This window comes from Artemia franciscana, chromosome 11 (assembly GCF_032884065.1).
Source record: "Artemia franciscana chromosome 11, ASM3288406v1, whole genome shotgun sequence".
Taxonomy (NCBI): domain Eukaryota; kingdom Metazoa; phylum Arthropoda; class Branchiopoda; order Anostraca; family Artemiidae; genus Artemia; species Artemia franciscana.
In genome coordinates this window covers 38,589,121-38,608,220 of record NC_088873.1, presented here as the reverse complement: position 1 = coordinate 38,608,220, position 19,100 = coordinate 38,589,121, and the positions used below count along the sequence as shown (strand labels likewise).

Genomic DNA, 19,100 nt, shown 5'->3' with positions numbered 1-19,100 from the left:
ATATTTAATTTATTATTAATTTATTAATAATTAGTATTATTTTTAATTTATTTTATAAACTTATTTTATAAACGTACCTTTAACTCATTATTAATTTATTATTAAATGTTTTAATTATTTTAAAGTTAAATTTTAAATTTTATTGCTTTATGTTGATTTATACTTAATTTTGTATATTATTTAATTCATCTTTAATTTATTATTTATTAATCAACCTTGAGTTGAGTGTCTCTGGCTAACTTTATGTTTTTGGCATTATTTACCTATTATTGGGCTGTTGTTTTTTAAAAGTAGAACTAAGTTTCACTTTGGAAAACAAAAGTTTAACTTGTTTTTCCTTTAAGTCGCCCTACTAAGTATATATAAGGCTATTGAATATTTTAATATAACACTGCTAATCTTATTTGTCCTCCCCTATGAAAAGTTGTACCCGGATTGTTATGGGCTAAAATTGAACCACCCTTGGGGATAGGAGGAGGTTATGATCTTTACGAGGTCACCTATTCATGAAAGATAATTGGTTTTCTTCATTATATGAATTAAAAAAAAATGAAAAAAAAATTCAATTATAATAGCAAAGTTAAGAAAAAGATAAATATAAATTTTAAGTAAATTAATTTTTGATAAACTTTAATCAAGTTTCAATTCATTTTAAATGAATTTTCAGTTGAACACTAAAAAGAAAATTTAATAAATACAATAAATAGTAAAGGAAAAAAATTGAACCGAAAAAAGCCAATTATAATTGTATTATTTCGCAGGTATGCAATGGAGTTAATGATTGCAAGGATACTGAACGTAGTGATGAAACATTGGCAAGATGTCAGAATACAACTTGTCCACCTAATTACATTAAATGTGACACCAGTACCATCTGCGTTGAAAACTTTTGGGTATGCGATGGCGATAATGACTGTGGTGATAATAGTGACGAAAAAGAGGAGCGATGCTCCAACAGAAGCTGTCCTGCAAATAGCTTTAGGTAGGTTTTCTTTATTCACTTTCTTCAAAAACAGTTGGTGTTCAGTGATTAGTTTTTTTTTCTTTTGCCACCTGTTCAACATTTATATTTCCAAATTTGGACCCATAAGTTTCAGATTAAATTATTCTTTCTAAAACTAAATTTAAGGAAAATTCAATTCTAAGTTAAGAATTTCGTGAAGGTAAAATCCTGTTAACATTCAAGTTAAAAACGGTGATTTTGCTACTCCTTATTAGCCGTCCTAGCCGAGCGATTAGCGCACTGGACTTGATATCATGAGAAAAAAGGTTCGAGTTCTGGTACCGCTGGTTCTTTGGTTTGTAACGGAGCTCGATGGCGTGGTTCTGGAAGCTCAGTCAGAGTCCAGCCAGATCTAAATGTGTACCTGGAGAAATTTGGGGAGGGGGAAACACGGGAAATTTCGGATGATTTGCTCCCAACCATAGGTTACACTCCCGACCAAAGGCAGAAAATCAAGAGATCCGTGCTTGCGCAACGCAGACCATTGTTGAGCATGCGTGATGACTTTAACGACAAGCATGCGTAACGAATTTTAACTTTGAAGAAAGTATGCGTAAGTTAAAGTTAAATTAAGTTAAAGTTATTAAAAACACCAGGAAAACGATCTCTGGAACTGTAAGAACGGCTGCTAAACAGAAAAAAAGCATGTCTACCTATGTTTCAATATGAAAAATATCTAGCCAGTCATTTTTCCATCTCATTTTACATCCACGTAAAACATTTCTTTCTTGAAGAAAATATCTGGAGAAAAACAAATAGTGAATGCTATTAGGCTATCCTCTGCAAAACCTAGCATCTGTTGATATTAGGGCTAAAAGAACTAACTCTTCAATAATTCTATCTTGTGAACTGAAAATGAAAAAAAGGTCATATATTTCTTCATCTCAGAAAGAGCAAGTATAAAATGTTCATTACGAGTCTCCGTGAAACGCTGGTAACCACTGTGGAGCTAGTAAATAAACCCTTCTTGACCTAATTACATTCCGCCAAGCAAATTTCAAGAAACTAGGAAATAAAATATTAGCTAATTTAACTAATATTAGTTAACCCTTAAATAAGGACCTCGGGAAGCGAGAAGAAAAAAGACTAAATTTGTTTCTTCGTCAGCGTTAGAGCCAGTATACTTTTTTTTTATTCTAGTCATGGATTCTGAAGATAATTAAGAATAGACATTTGTAGACATTTCATAAGACTGTTTTTATTTTATTTCTTTATTTTAATCCCACCGGTAACAAAAATTAAAAAAAAATAAACAAATTTTAAACCTTAGATATTACCTATACTTTTTTTTTCAAATAGTAGCCGAACTGGGCACACTTTAAACCACCAAATAATACAAAAAATTTTTTTGTAAAAAAAAAAACAAATAAAACAATAAAACCAATTTAAAATTGTCATTCCCGTAATAGAAGACGTCCGTCCGCCACCAGAAGCTCTTTTTGTGATGGTCTTCCTAAATATTCCATACTTTTTCCAAATGGTGATCCAATTTGTTAAAATAGTAAAATAAGATAATTTAGTTAGGACAGTATAAAATAGACATTATAGAGCAGGAAATTGTAGAATAGACTTATAAATTAGGACAGTCTAGAATAATCATTATGGTATAGTAAAATAGGTAAAATTCTATAGCCTTGTATAAAACTGGTTGGTCTTTCAAATTGTAGGTGTCCAAACCATCGCTGTATTCCAGCCACATGGGTTTGTGATGGAGATGACGATTGTGGAGATCGAGCAGACGAGCCAGATAATTGCAAAACCGAAAAGAAATGCTTTGGAGATTTATTCACCTGTGCCAATGGTAACTGCATACCCCGAATTTACGTCTGTGATGGTGACAATGATTGCTTGGATGGCTCTGACGAAAGCGAGAAAAATCAATGTGGTAAGTTTTAGAAAAATACAGCACTTAAAAGGGTCTTGTGAACTACAGGAAAGCTAACTTGAAAATATACCCATAATCATTCGTGATCATTACCAGTGATTGTTCAGTGATTGTGTTCAGTGATTGTAAAATTGTTCACTTGCTTAGACTTAGACTCATCCGAAGCCAGTGGTGAATAGGGAAGGAATTATTGACGTCATCCTCAGACAGAGACCACAGCTTATTTAAGGATGATTTAGGAACTCTTGCCTTACACTCAAGGAAACTACTAATCATGATCTGTTATCTACCACTCCAAGGGTCTGTGGGGGGAAGGAGTTCCAAAACCTAACGTCTTAACGAAGTCGTCCTTATCTCATTTGGGACACGTGGCCCTAGTATTCCTACCTTCATTATTATTTTAGGCTGACTGGTGAGAAAGCCTGATCTGGGAGATAGATACTATATCATCGCAACTAATCTCAAGATTTCTTCGCATGTAATTCTTCTCAAATTTAAATAACCTCTTTTGTACAGCCATAAACAGAGCTCTAAGATTTACATCAGGCGCGGTTTCAACTTCAAAAAGTACTTGATAGACATCCAAAAAATATTGGATTGAGAGAATGATGTGCCAATATATTCAGTTTAAAGTATAGTTTCTGTATTGCAACAACCATTTCGAGTTAATTTAATAACTAGATAGTTGAATTTGCTAATTCCCTCCATTTGTCTTTTAAAAGTATCTATTAATTGTTTTCTATAGTAAATGGTGCTAGTCATCAAAATACAAACTTAATTTTGGCTCTCTTGGAGGAATAATATTAGAAAGATACATAGTTAATTATTAGCCTACCCATCCTTAATTTTTTTTAAATCTAAGATTACAATGTTATTTTTTCGTTAAAATTTTGTCTATTTTAATTTCGTATTTATTTCAAGCTATTCCTATTGCTTCATTTAGTCTCCTACTCTTTTCTGTTCATTTTTTTGTATTAAAATAGTTTTCTATGTAAATGTCGTCCTTATAGCCCTCAGTGATTTATCATTAACGCCTCACATATTTTCTTTTAAATATAATGACCATCTATCGGATTTTTTTTTTTTTTACAGACGCTCGAAAATGCGATGGCGAAACTGAGTTCACCTGTGCAGCGAACACAGCCTGGGGCCGTTCTCAATGTATACCCAAACGCTGGGTATGCGATGGTGATCCTGATTGCGTTGATGGCGCAGATGAAAGTTCTGAACATGCAAACTGCACCAAAACTCAGAATTGCACAGACGAACAGTTTCAGTGCCTTAATGGCAGATGTATTGGGAAGCAATGGGTATGTTTGTTTCAGTATTACAGCTCTCATTTTAATTCACTTAAATAATTAATTTATGTTATAATATTATTATTAATTTATATTATATTATTAATTTATGTTATACCTCTTCTACTACTAACCACTCACTGCAAAACTAAGCTGTCTAAGGCCGTGCAAACCTAAGCACAGTTGCGTACGTTCCTCCACCTCCCTAATCTGTTCGAAGCTCCAATTTTTAACCCCTCCCAAGAAGTTGCAAAGTCCTTTAAATTATTCCTGATGACATCTTCCTATACTACTTGGGGATGAGCCCTCTCACCTCAGCTGGGGAGGACTTGCTTTTTGTTTGGACCCGATTGGATTTTGAAAAAGAGCTTGCAACCCCTCAAAAGGCATAACTGTAAGAAGGTGCCCCTTATTATTAAATTTATTAAACTGAAACTTAGTTAATAAGATTAAATTTGATAAAACTGAAATTTAAGAATGGACTTGTTTTAGTTTTGTATATTTGTTATTCTTAGAATTATTCGTTATTAAATTTAGTCAAACTGAAATTTAATAATTGCTGTTTTTAGTCAACTATTTATGTTGTTTGTGGATACTTTTCTTGTGTTGTCAAACACAAGAAACAAAAACAAACACAACAAACACAAGAAAACAAGAAACAAACACAAAGAAGATTTGACAGGATATGTGACAAAAATTTATTTGAAGTATGCAATAATGTTTTTTTTTAATGTTGTTTTCTATTTACATGGTTAAGGCTATTAAATCTAATTTGAATTCGAACATTTTACTAACCTAAAAACTGGAGAGTATAAAGAAAAAAAAATTAAAACATGGGCAATAAAAAGCAAATATAAATATTAACCAATATAAATAACCTGAATTACCCTTATAATAGTTTACTGCGATTCAATAATAAAAGTATAAATTTTAGCGTAAAAGACAAAATTAAAAAAAAAAATCAATTACAATCATCGGAAAATAAGAAAACACCAAAAAAAAGAAATTATGAGAAATCACCTACTTATGCATTCTTTCAGAGCTTTTTTTTGTAATTTAGTTTGAGCATGGTTTTTATCAATTATACAGTTTAAACTTATAAAGTTGAGTATGGCTATGAAGTTGAGTATGTGAAGTTGCGTCATTTCTCTTACTAACTTTGAATATTAAGCGCATTGCAGAAAACGTTTTAATTTCATAAGCCATCAGTAGTTATCCCGAGCAGGGTTCGATTCCCGTTGCTGCATGTTTGGGCGATAGTCCTGCTACTTATAATTGACCAATTATATCAATTAATCAATTAGTAAATATTAGAATTAATTGACACTTATTGTTGTAGAAAAGACCCTGCAGCTGAGATGTCGGTTTTTTTGTGTGTGTCAGTAATTACTATGGAGGATGTTTATCCTTATTTTAATTATCCGTAACAAAAGCTCTCCGGTTTAGACTGGAGCGTGTTTGAGGTGTTAGACTGCTGGTCTGAAAAAGGTAGTGGAGAAAGAAGTAATCTAGATATGTATTATGTATATATATATATATTATATATATATATATATATATATATATATATATATATATATATATATATATATATATATATATACATATACATATATATATATATATATATATATATATATATATTATATATATATATATATATATTATATAGTTGTATTATATTTGATTATGTATTTTTATTATATTTGCTTTTTAACCCTTGTCTTAGCTACTGTAGTGGCTTCACTTAACTTGGCATCAAGGGAAGGTGCTGCCTTTTCTCGTTTCGAGCAAATTGTCAAAACTAAGAAAACAGAGACATACAAGTAACAATAGTAGGCTTATATGTACTGGTAAAGTTCTATCTTAATTGGTGTATAGCGTGTATTAATTGTCAAATAACAACAGTAAGAATCCTTCATCATAGGCCAATATTAACATGAATAAGGTGAATAGCGCTAATAACTCTAAAGTGTAGAGAATGCTTTATATGTCTCATGTGTCTTAGTCTTGGAGCATTGCCCGTTGGTATGCTCAGAATTGCTACTGGTTAAAATAAAAATTAAAAAATGAATTGAGGCAGGGTGAAATCTACTTTCCGCAATTCGCCCATACGTTTCCTAATGTTTAATTAAACCCTTGTTACGCCTTATTACATCTATTACACCCTTCACATATAATTAAACATTGTTATACCCTTATATCATTATTCTGATCTTATTATATCATTATTATACCCTTATAGCACGCTATTACACCACTGAAACCCTTATTACATCAATTAATATGGGTTTTTCGATGATAGGAAAATTGACTGTTTTATGAAAATTTTTGAATTTGGTAGGTTTGTGACCATGACAACGACTGTGGTGACGGCTCTGATGAAGGGCTTGAGTGTAATGGGCGTTACAAAGATTGCAGTGAAGAGGATTTTACATGCCACAATGCTAAATGTATCACTATGAAGTACAGATGTGATGGGGAGGATGATTGTGGTGACCGCTCTGATGAAGAAAACTGTGACGCCACAACAACCGAAGTGCCATCTTGTCCAGGTGGACAGTTCAGGTACTGCATTCGGATGAATCAATAATAAAATATCAATAATAAAATAGAACTGATAATAAAAAAATAATAAAAGTGATAAAATTAATATGATTTCCCTTTTCGAAGATCATTATGGTTCTCGCACTTAGGCGGTATATCTTTAACATTTTTTTTCTCAGTGTCATATTGGTAAAGATTAAATCAAATGACAAAATTAAAATGTAAAAAAACTTGGCACAGAATACCTAAGAAGTGTATAGTGTACCTTACCTTATGAGCCTGGTAATATACCAGCTTATCCTATACTGAGGGGAGCAAAACGCTTGCTTTTTTCTTTGTATTTTTTCTCAGTGTCATAATGATAAATATCAAATAAAATAAGAAAATTATAATGAAAAAAAAAACATGGCCTAAGAAGTGTACAGTGTATTCTCTTTTACTAGAAGGAATGTTTAATTTTTAGTCAACTCGGAAACTACTGATGAATATTTACTTCATTATTTGATTTTAATCAGTTTTTTGTTTAACGTTGAATTAACATTTAAAGTGACGAAAAGAAAATTAATAGATAATAGTTAATACTTAAAATATATTTTTGCTAATAAAAGACAAGCATTAGTAGGTTTTGAATTGGAATCACAGCTGAGGAGTCGGGGTAGCAACTTAAGTTTCTTTTATATATTAAAGACTGGACCAACCCCCCCCCCCCCCCTAAATGTCATGATTGCTATGATTTATCTCGAAACTGTTTTTAACTTTTATGTTAATCCGCTTTTATTCATTATTTGCAAGCTACTACCACTCTCTCCCCCTGCTCCGAAAAAAATCTAATATTTTATGAATGGTATTTGTTTGCCAATATTCAATCATATTTTCTCGTATTGAGCTATTTTCTCGTATATTATTTTCTCGATATTTATTATTTTCTCGATATTTCTCGATATTCGATATTTATTTTCTCGATATTTTCTCGATAATTATTTTCTCGTATTGAGCTCGTTTATTATGTGCAACGATTACCTTTTCAAATCAATACGATTCTAATTTTTGAATATTTTCTAGGTGTAACAACGGTCAATGTATAGACTTCGAACTAGTTTGTAACAAACAGCCTGACTGTTCTGACGAATCCGATGAACCAAAATCTTGCCACATTGACGAATGTTTAGACGTATCTACAAATCAATGCGCACACAAGTGCATTAATACCCTAACAAGCTTTAAGTGTGAATGTAATGAAGGATTCAAACTTATGGCTGATGGTAAGTTTTAATCCCCATCCCCAAAAAATAATCTAGTCCTCTTGGAATAGAATGCTGAGAGGGGGAAGGGGTTACTAAAAAACTAAAGATAACCATATATAAAGAAGACTATAAAGAAGAAACGATCCAAAATGGGATTGTTTAAGGCTAAACGAAAATAATGAAAAAACACAAAACGAATATTTCGAAAGCACTATCGCCTCTTTTCTTCAGTGCAAAAAGAACAAAAATATTTAGGGAAATGCCAAAAAGGGGGCAAAGAAAAAACCAAAAACAAATGCGGAGAGTCAATGTAAACAAAACAAACTGATGAAAAACCAAAAGTAAAAGATGAATAAAATTCAGTAAAAGCCAAAATTCGAAGAATTACAACCTAACAACCAAAATAGCAAGGCAATTCACCAATATCCACGATTTCCAAAAGAAAATCCCACAACTCTTGAACTGCCATCTAGAGATACTAGATGGCAGTTTTTGATTTTGATTTTTGATCTAACAGGTTTTGATTTTTTCTTTGCCCCCTTTTTGGCATCTTCGTTTATTATTTTTCGTGCTGAAGAAGAGAGGCAAGCTATTTCTCCTGATTTCTCTGAAATAGTCTATTCCTCCTGAAATAGAATGGTGAGGGAGGGGGTGTTACTAAAAAACTGAATGGAAGGGGAGGATTTCGTGGAATGAACACATAAAAAAAATATTTCCTTTTTTCCTATCCTGGTGGTTTTAGTAAGTAACTACCTAACTGATGTTATCTGATAAATGGAGGTAGATGATGGATAAATGGCGGTAGATAAATGGATAAAATGGAGGTAGATAAATGGATGCATCATGTAGATGCATCGACATGAACACATGAAGGTACATCGACATTACTTTGGTGATTTTCTTCAGTACCAAAGTTTGTCCCAACTTAAAGCAAATGTTTAAAAATATGTATATGCACATGAAATAGATATAATCGATATTTATAAACGAAATTTCCAAACTAAGCTCATGATTTTACTTGGCAAAACTAGATGGTGCCGGACTTTGCTTCTTTTTTCAGAGAAGAACAGAGTTTTCCGTCTTTCAGTTTTACGTCCTTGAACTGAACTGTTTACAAAAAATGCTCTGGATATAGCCTTCCAAAGTGGTTTTAAGGTAGATGCGTCGAGTTTAACGCATGCGCATGAGAACTCCCTGGCATTTATTGGAAAATAGTGGCCTATATTTAAAGAAACATAGAATCTAGAACTAGGCGAAAACTGAAGAGGAGAAAGAGTCAAAAGTAAAACAAAATGGGAAGATAAAAATGCAAAAAGTGGAGAGGCCTCACTTAAAGAAATGACATATCTGTAACCTCTTGACTGATCCGGATAGCTGGCTTACCAAATATTAATGCACTTAAGATAAACATTCTGACTATTTGCTAACTAATTAATTGACAATTATTCATTCAATGATTAATTATAAATTTTTTTACATAATTATCCCGAGGTGATTCCTCACTGGTATATTTCCAATGATCATTCAGAGAAGTTCTGGTCACTGATTGAATCACTACTGAATAATCATATACCATGCGCAAAAATGAATTGCTTATTTTACTGTTTTTGGGGGAATTTATTAGCTCAACGACTTCATAAAATAACCTCATGTCCTTTATATCAACTTGAAGCCAATTGTGGTAATATGTACCAATTGTGCCAATTTTTAACTAGAACTTTTTTCTCTAAAATTACGGCAATGCGAGATACGCCCTTTCGTTCTGGGTATGACAATATAAGCTTATATTGGAAAATGCATTTTATATGTTTAATTCCTTTTCTGTAAATGGAAATCTATTACTGATTAAAGATAAGTAAACAAGGTACTCCCCATTGGTCAGACAAAACAGAACGACAGATGCACATTTAAAAAAAATTGCGAGGACTATTTTCAAAATTAGATAATGGTTTTGTGACTGTTTAAATTTGACTGTCTTTATTTTGATGCTTAGATATAGAAACCAACAAAAGGAAAAAACAGTATGTTTCTTTTTTTATAATTGAAGAAATTTGTTTTAAAAGACATTAGCTTGATGTGTGGAGTTATATAGGTTTCATATCTGATCGGATGATCTAATACTTACCGTATTTCAAATGTATCTTCTAGATATTTTGACTGCAACTTTATGACTGATTAAAGAGAAGCACACACAGAACTTCATTGCAGCTTGTAATCATTCAATGCAGCTTGTGAACTTCTGATTTATCAAATTAATTTTTCCGTTTTTTAGGTAAAGCCTGTGAAGACATCAATGAATGCGTAGAAACTCCGTGGGTATGCTCTCAGCGTTGCCACAATCTACCCGGATCTTACGCCTGCAAGTGTGACGAACGCTTCTATGAGCGTGAAGGAGACGGACGTACATGCAAACGCAAAGATCTGTCAATAAAACCATGGTTGCTGTTCACCAATAAATATTACGTTAGAAACATGTCTCTAGATGCCTCCGAATACTATGTTGCTCACGAGAATCTTCAGAACGTTGTCGCTCTTGATTTTGACGTTAAAGAGCAACGTCTCTATTTTGCTGATGTTAGTGCCAAAACTATTTACCGTTCTTTCATCAACGGTAGTGGCGAAAAAGAAGCTATCATCAGGCACGACACTCTTGGCTTAGAAGGTATAGCAGTTGACTGGGTTGGACGTAAAATTTACTGGCTGGACCGCCATTCGCGTCGACTTGAAGTGGCAGAACTTGATGGGAGAAACCGAAAGATCCTTTACTCGAAAGACGTCACCGACCCTCGAGCTATTGTCGTACATCCCGCAAAGGGATGGCTCTTTTACTCCACATGGCAGCTTCAAGCATATATTGGAAGAGTTGGTCTTGATGGCTCAAACTTCACTCGTATTGCTAGCTACGAAAACAACCTAGCTTGGCCTAATGCCCTAACAATCGACTATTTTACGGACAGACTATACTGGGCTGATGCCCATTTGGATTATATTGCATTTTCAGATTTGGATGGAAGAAATAGACGAATTGTTACTAAAGATGTTATGCATGTTCCACATGTGTTTGCGCTGAGTATTTTTGATGATGAAGTCTACTGGTCAGATTGGAACACCAAAGTAAGTAATAAAGTGCCTCTATATGGAATGTTCCAAACTTATAAACAAGTTTTAAAATTTAATTTTACAACTAATTTAATTGTAACAATTAATTAAAATTAATAACACTAATAATTAATATCGAGTTATTAATTAACAATCACTTAATCAACTGATAATTAAAAATAATTAATAACAATAAACAATAATAACTATTGATTATACAATTAATCAATTTGATTGTGGTTTAATTCAATAATTAAATTGATTTAATTGAATTTTTTAGAGTTTAATTATAGTTACAGTTAAATTTCATTTTTGCAACATCTTTAAAGCGAATAATTGTAAAAATTCATATTATCACGAATTTGCAAGAAACCTTTCCCCTTCCCATTAAGCTGTCTTCGGGATATGCATAAGCTTAAACTTACGCATTTTTTCCCATAAAAACTACTCAGTGTGGACATTTGAGGCTCAAGATCCTATTATAGAATATAACACATATGTAAGTACCATAATATTGGTCTTTATGATCCCCCTGAAAAAAAAAGTGAAAAAAGTTACTGTTTCAACTTATGCTAATAGTAGCTAAGCCTTTTTCTGATTTGAACAGTGAAACGGGATTGAAAAAGTAAAACAACAAAACAGGGGGACTATCCAAAAGAATATTCATAAATGAATAAAAGGACATTATTTGTTGACCTTGTTAAGATAATTAGAAGTATTTGTAGTTTCGTTGCATATATTGGTCGATTTATTCGTCATCCTCTCTGTTGAGATTCATGAAAAAAAAACTGTATTGGAACTAGTTAAAAACTTTGAAGCCCTCCCCCCTTTCCTTCATGTACTTTTCTGTTTCAGACTTTACAAACCTGCTATTTATTTATATTACTATGTATTTATAGTTTTTTACATGTTAGTCAATTTAATGCATAATAATTATTTTGCATAACTATATATTGTAATTTATTTTACTTTATCTATAATCTAGCCATTTGTTAATTTTTTATTTAATTATTCTTTTTTAGTCCCTGAGCCGAGCCAACAAGTTCAATGGAAGTGAATACCAGGTTATTCGAAACACAACTCATCGTCCTTTTGACATTCATATCTACCACCCTCTAAGACAACTACCCATGGACAATCCTTGTGGCACTAACAACGGTGGCTGTGAGTCTCTCTGCCTTATATCCCCTCGTAAAGATGGAAAGATTGGCTTTAAGTGCGCATGCCCCATCAACTTCTATCTTGCATCTGATGGAAAAGGCTGCATTGCCAACTGTACTGCTGCGCAACACCGCTGTGGTGGACCAGAAAACCGATGCATACCCAACTATTGGAAATGTGACGGGGAGAAAGACTGTCGTGATGGTTCAGATGAGCCGTCGACTTGTCCACCTCGAAAGTGCAAACATGCCTTGTTCCAATGCCGGAATGGAAATTGTACGCAACCCACAACGCTTTGTGATGGTATTGATGATTGTGGTGATAGAAGCGATGAAGAAAATTGTGATTTTGAATGCCCAGAGGGTGAATTTAAATGTAATACCACTGGAAAATGTATCTTGGCAACTTGGAAGTGTGATGGCGATAATGACTGCCGCGATGGAAGTGATGAAGATCCCAAAATATGCCATAATAGAGAGTGCGACCCTGAACGAGAATTCACGTGCAAGAATGGACGTTGCATCCAGAAGTCTTTCTATTGCGATACCGATAATGATTGTGGTGAGTAATGCTTGACTTTAGTCATAAGTTGTTAAACGAAATTTAATATATATACTTGGGATCCATAATATGAAGAGGAGGAGGTAAGTTTAAATATCAAGACGGTTGAACATGCTAAAACAGCAAATTTGTTGAAACATAGATTAGTCATATTACCTACAAAAAGAAAAACAACACCCCAGACTGAGTAACAGAAAATTGGTTTGTAAGACGCTGCACCCCATTTAGGATGACCTCATGAGGAAGGTCGTCTCTGAAAACCTGTTCCTGAAGAGGCATAGTCAGATTACCTTCACGAAGAGAGAAATTGTACCGAGTACTTGAAGAACAGCGTCGTAAGACTTTGCACCTCCATTTGTATTCGTATTTCAAGGGAGATGATCCTTGATGACCTTTTAAGCACAAGTCTAGTGAACACAGCAAACGCAACAAACACAGCAAACACAACTCTAGTGAAAAAAAAAACTAGGTGAATGGTTGACGAGTAGTCTTAAGCTTTTAAAATTTGTAAAAAAAAAAAAAAAAAAAAAAAAAAAAAAAAAAAAAAAAAAAAAAAAAAAAAAAAAAAAAAAAAAATCCAAACGTCCCAATTGGCTGCTGTATTTGGTAATAGACATTCTCATCAAGAATGAAATGACCAGTAGGTCTGGCTGTAAACGGAACTCTTGGTTGTATTTAAGTAAAAGCCAGCTTTGTGTCTTCGACCTGCATGTAAGAAGAGTAGGGGGGGGGGGGTCTATCTTTGAAGTCCTAGAAAGCAATGATATTGGCTGGAAGACATTGCTTGTGGAGAAACTAGGATACCAAACCCCATCCTTGGAACTGTTGTAGTGGTTTTGTATTCACTTCGATTCTCGTAAACTTATTAATGGAGCCATATAAGCGGACAAGATATTGATTTTTGAATGGTGGGGCCAGGTTTCACAAAACAGGAGGACTTTTTTGTAAACTCACCGATATATGTGAATTAGAGGGGACCCCTTTCCCCGTTGATACGGTCTTGCATCCAGCTTAACTATAAGGTAGACTCCGTTTATCTTTCAGTCTTTTTTTGATAATATATCTTGTTCCAAAATGTCAATTTTTATACTAGGGTTTTATGCAATATTAAATTATCTTTTCTTTTGCCAATAATAAAGGATTTGCTTATAAGTTCACGATAAGCGGACCTTATATGATCTGTTTTATACGGACCTTCTATACAATATATTTTATTCGGGCCTTTTTTTTTAAGTAAGCCTGTAAGATTTTTTAAGCACGATTTTAAGATAGTCCTTATTTTGATTTCAAGATATTTAAATACGCATTTGCAATATTAGAATTTTATGCAATTGGCAACCTAATGCCCACCGCCTTGACTATTTAATTTATTTAGATTATATTTAAGTATTTAAGCTAATTAATATAGTAAAGTCAAACTGTAGTACCGACTATATTACCAATATAAGTAATGAATTATGCGATTGATATCGTATAATTATGAATTAATATAATTACTAATATCATTGCTAAATGATGATTGTAGCTACTAAAATATGTCACTAATATAAATAGTAAATTATGTTATCAATACAATTACATTAATTATAACTCTAAATTAATTTAATATAATTATTAAGTTAGTAATTATAATTGCTAAGTTATGTTAAAAAACATAATTAACTTAAGTAGATAATAAAATTAAGTATTGAAGCACTTCCTAACTTCCTAAGCATTAATTGTAGTATTAAATTATATTTTACTATATTTAAATTAGTATTTTTTAATTATTAAATTAGTAAATATGCTATTAAATTAGTTGATGATTTCTTATTAATTTAGCATTTAATGAATTGTTAGGTGATTTTTCAACGACTTTTTACTTCAGAGTCTGAGTAAGATGTGTAGAAGAAAATTCATTGGTAGAACATTGAGATTTAGGTATAAATATATATCAGTATTTATACATTAAGTCTATGGATGAAGAGGGTTTTACCTGGGGGCAGGGGCTAGAATAATAGTAATAGAAAAAACGAGTAAATGATGCGGTCGATATTTTAAGTAATTGTTGCTTTGTAAACACTTTTTAGATATGAATTTACTTATTTGTGTGTATGACCTGTTTTTCTTTTATCTTGTTTCTAGACCTGTTTTTTGGGGGGATTTCCCTCCCATTGTAGGCGCATTTGGCTCACAATAACTACTGTTCTCCCTCTAGACTCCTTAGATCCTGAACCGCATTCCTCCAAACGATTCATCAAATCTCTTGTAAATGCTGCTACTACTAACAGCTCACCGCAGCACCCGAGGCCAACTTAGCTACGCACACTCCTTTTTCATCCCAATCTATTCAAAGCTTGTCTCTCTACACCCTCCCCAGGGAGTTCCCATTTTCCTTATCTTTCCTTACGACATCCTTCCACCCCAACCGAGGACGACCTGCCTTCTGTTTAGACCTAGACGGTTGGCTGGAAAGGACAATCTTTGGCAATCTGTCATCCTTCATCCGCAAAATGTGTTGTGGCCACCTCAATCTTTTTCTTATTGTAGTACTAGAAAGCGGGTAAATACTTGTCTTGTAAATACGTATCACATTTTCCTATCATTTCAATACAGCTTGTCTGTATTGAGGAAAATTAGAATGGGGGGGGGCGTGCTTTTTTGCATTCTTTTGATTACCAACGGACACTTTTGGCACCTCTTATATTCTAATTATGACTTATTGTTTCAGGCGATAATTCCGATGAGCCTGCTTTCTTGTGTAGGCAACGGAATTGCACGGCTGGATGGCAACGTTGTCCTGGGCGTGCCAACTATAGATGTGTTCCTAAATGGCTATTCTGCGATGGCAAAGATGATTGTCGTGATGGCTCCGATGAATTACCTGAATATTGCCCTTCGTGTCACCCAACTGCGGAGTTCCAGTGCAAAAATAAGCGTTGTATTCCTAAGTAAGTCTTTATTTTACACAGATGTCTATATTAAATTATGCATCATACTTCTGTATCATGTATATAGCTGATGATCTAAATATCTATACATGCCCTATAATATAGTCCTTATTTTATGAAAAGCCTATATTTTTGCTCCATATATACATCACTCATCTATACCTTACATAATATTTTATGCCCTACATCTCTGTACATATTCTATATTTTACCTTATGCATACTCTGTGATATGTTCCATACTGGTATACCTTCCATAATGTATAATGCTCCATATTTCTATCCATGCCCTGTATTATGATTTTATACATGCTCTATATTTTACTCCATACATCCTTATATATATATATATATATATATATATATATATATATATATATATATATATATATATATATATATATATATATATTTATATACGTGTAAATTGAACAAATCAGACAGTAGCACTAAACACTTTGAAATCATAACTTCTGTGCCTCTAAAACATTCTTCATAAAACATTCAACCGCAATAATTAGTTCCCTAGAAGAGGTTTCCAAGATACCTGGGGTTTGTGGTGCATCTTCCCCCCCCCCCAAAAAAAAAAACAACTTGGCAATTACTCATAAAACGTTCCAGGTTATCCCCATACTCCCCACAAAGGCGGCAGGCACACTTACCTTCAGGGCCATCAGCATCCTAAGAATTCCAGTGTCCCCGACGCAATGGCACACAATTTGCTCTCACCTGCAGCCAACATTTCATCGCTCTCCCTGGTAGGTTCAGTCTCAATCAAACTCCTCTCCACGCACTACTTTAATCTGCTTATAAAACCTTAGAGTAACTGGCCTCTCAGCATCAGTAAACCAGACCTGGGTTACCTGGTCCCTAAGCAACGAATCCAGCAGTTTCAGGAGATCATCAGGTTTACAGTGGAGACTCTGGCCTTCATTCCATTTCCATGAAAAACTAGCTTTTTCCAGCAGGGCTTTAACCTGTTCTGGCCATATTACCTTTCTAGGAGATTTCAACATCTCGTTATAAGCCACCTTCACTAGACAGCTATCTGGCAAATGTAATACCTGTAACCAAAACTCAATTATCTGTATAATCCTCTTATGACGTAAGCTCGGTAAACCCAGGTCTCCTCAATACCTTTATGCCTTACATAATATATTAGGCTCCTTTATACATGTCCTATAATATATTCTTTATTTTATATATATTCTATATTTTACTCCATACATGTTATATTATAGTGTTCATACCTTTATACCTGTATGTTATGCTCCTCTATACATGCCCTATAATATAGTCTGTATTTTATATATACTCTATATTTTATTCCATACATATTATATTATACTGTTCATACCTTTATACCTATTTGTTATGCTCCTCTATACATGCCCTATAATATAATTCATATTTTACACATATCCCGTATTATACCCCATACCTTTATATCTTATAGAATATTTAACGCTCCATATGCCCAATAATATACTCCGTATTCTATGAATACTCTATATTATACTTCATTCCTCTATACCTAATATAACATATTACACTCCATATTTTTATACATGCTCCACGCATACTTTATATCATAATCGGTATTATACACCATATCTTCATACGTACTCTATTCTAAACTTATGCCCCTCCCCCTCGCATCCTTGCAGCGAAGAAACTTTTGGGTGAGTTTCTCAAACCCCCCATTAATATATATTCTATATTTGTTTAGACGCTGGATGTGTGACTTTGAGCCCGATTGTGCTGACGGCTCTGATGAAGATGAAGGACTTTGTTTAGATCAGTATAGAAACTGCTCATCCAGCGAATTTCAATGTGCTGATGGTAAATGCATACCAGGCAAGTACCACTTTTTCTTATTCAGCTTTCTGATTGATATAATTCATCCAATATTTGATCAGTATAGAAACTGCTCATCCAGCGAATTTCAATGTGCTGATGGTAAATGCATACCAGGCAAGTACCACTTTTTCTTATTCAGCTTTCTGATTGATGTAATTCATCCAATATTTGATCAGTATAGAAACTGCTCATCCAGCGAATTTCAATGTGCTGATGGTAAATGCATACCAGGCAAGTACCACTTTTTCTTATTCAGCTTTCTGATTGATATAATTCATCCAATATTTGATCAGTATAGAAACTGCTCATCCAGCGAATTTCAATGTGCTGATGGTAAATGCATACCAGGCAAGTACCACTTTTTCTTATTCAGCTTTCTGATTGATGTAATTCATCCAATATTTGATCAGTATAGAAACTGCTCATCCAGCGAATTTCAATGTGCTGATGGTAAATGCATACCAGGCAAGTACCACTTTTTCTTATTCATCTTTCTGATTGATATAATTCATCCAATATTTGATTTTTAAGTTTTGTATTAAGAAACGTTCAAATAAAAAATTTGAACATTTTTAGGAAAACATTTATTATTCAGGCAGATATACAAACCACTGACTTACTGATTCAGAACAACTTTTAAAATCGCAAGAAAAAGAAGAGAGATGTGCCTTCTGGTCTTTGACATGACATTATAATTATTGTAGCAGACAGAGGCCATGAAACTTGAGTAATTTGATCTGAGATAAAACTCGAGTGCTTTAACTTGAGTTTAATAGAAATTGAGCACCCCACTGACTGTACACATACCTATTTGGCCCTTGTGACACAGAATGTGGCACTTTCTATTTATAATGAAGCAGTAGGCTACGTTTAGGTGTAACAGCTGAGATAAATAAGGAAAAATTAACAAAGATATGCCAATAGTTCCCTTGCGGCCAATGTTTTGGTATTTTCTCTACATTATAAAGTAGCTGGAGCCTTCTTAAGGTGCAGAACCTTGGCTAGTTACGCAAAACTTACACATGAATATCTATTACGTCTTTGTGATGAAGAATGAGGTGCAAGCAATTGGGGCTATTTTAAGGTATGGAACTTAGGCCAATTAAAAAAAAAATACGCACAAATGACTATTGTGGCCTTGTGGTACTGACTAAGGCTCTATCTTTAGATGTTTTAGGGCTGTGTTAGGTTGCAAAACCTTGGATTGTTTAAAAACGTGCCATATATACCTATTGTGTCATTGTAGCAAAGGCTGTGGCACTGTCTCTAGATAATAAAGTAGTTATGGCCACGTTGGGGTGCAGAACTCAGGCTAATTAAAGAAAAATATGTATACATATTAAACCAACTTACCGCCAAAACCAACTTACCGCCTTCTTGCAGGAATGGTGTTATTTATATCAAACTAAATTTTATGCGTCTCGTTTAGTTGAATTTTTATCCTAACTTAAAATATAAGGAACTTTATACCCTAAAGAATCTGTCTGAAGAAAAAAAATGCTTTCTTCCCCAA

At 33.5% G+C, this 19,100-nt stretch overlaps 1 protein-coding gene across 2 annotated transcripts in view; it reads left to right on the top strand.

Moving 5' to 3' along the window:
• Positions 1–19,100, top strand: part of LOC136033192 (low-density lipoprotein receptor-related protein 2-like) — a 159,821-nt gene that overhangs the window by 122,515 nt on the left and 18,206 nt on the right. For both annotated transcript variants that reach the window (XM_065713900.1, XM_065713899.1), the window contains 9 exons: positions 762–982; positions 2,671–2,888; positions 3,981–4,198; positions 6,531–6,754; positions 7,796–7,995; positions 10,250–11,091; positions 12,099–12,798; positions 15,509–15,728; positions 17,457–17,584. In XM_065713900.1, coding sequence (XP_065569972.1) covers positions 762–982; positions 2,671–2,888; positions 3,981–4,198; positions 6,531–6,754; positions 7,796–7,995; positions 10,250–11,091; positions 12,099–12,798; positions 15,509–15,728; positions 17,457–17,584 — 2,971 coding nt within the window. The remainder of the gene's footprint in view (positions 1–761; positions 983–2,670; positions 2,889–3,980; positions 4,199–6,530; positions 6,755–7,795; positions 7,996–10,249; positions 11,092–12,098; positions 12,799–15,508; positions 15,729–17,456; positions 17,585–19,100) is intronic.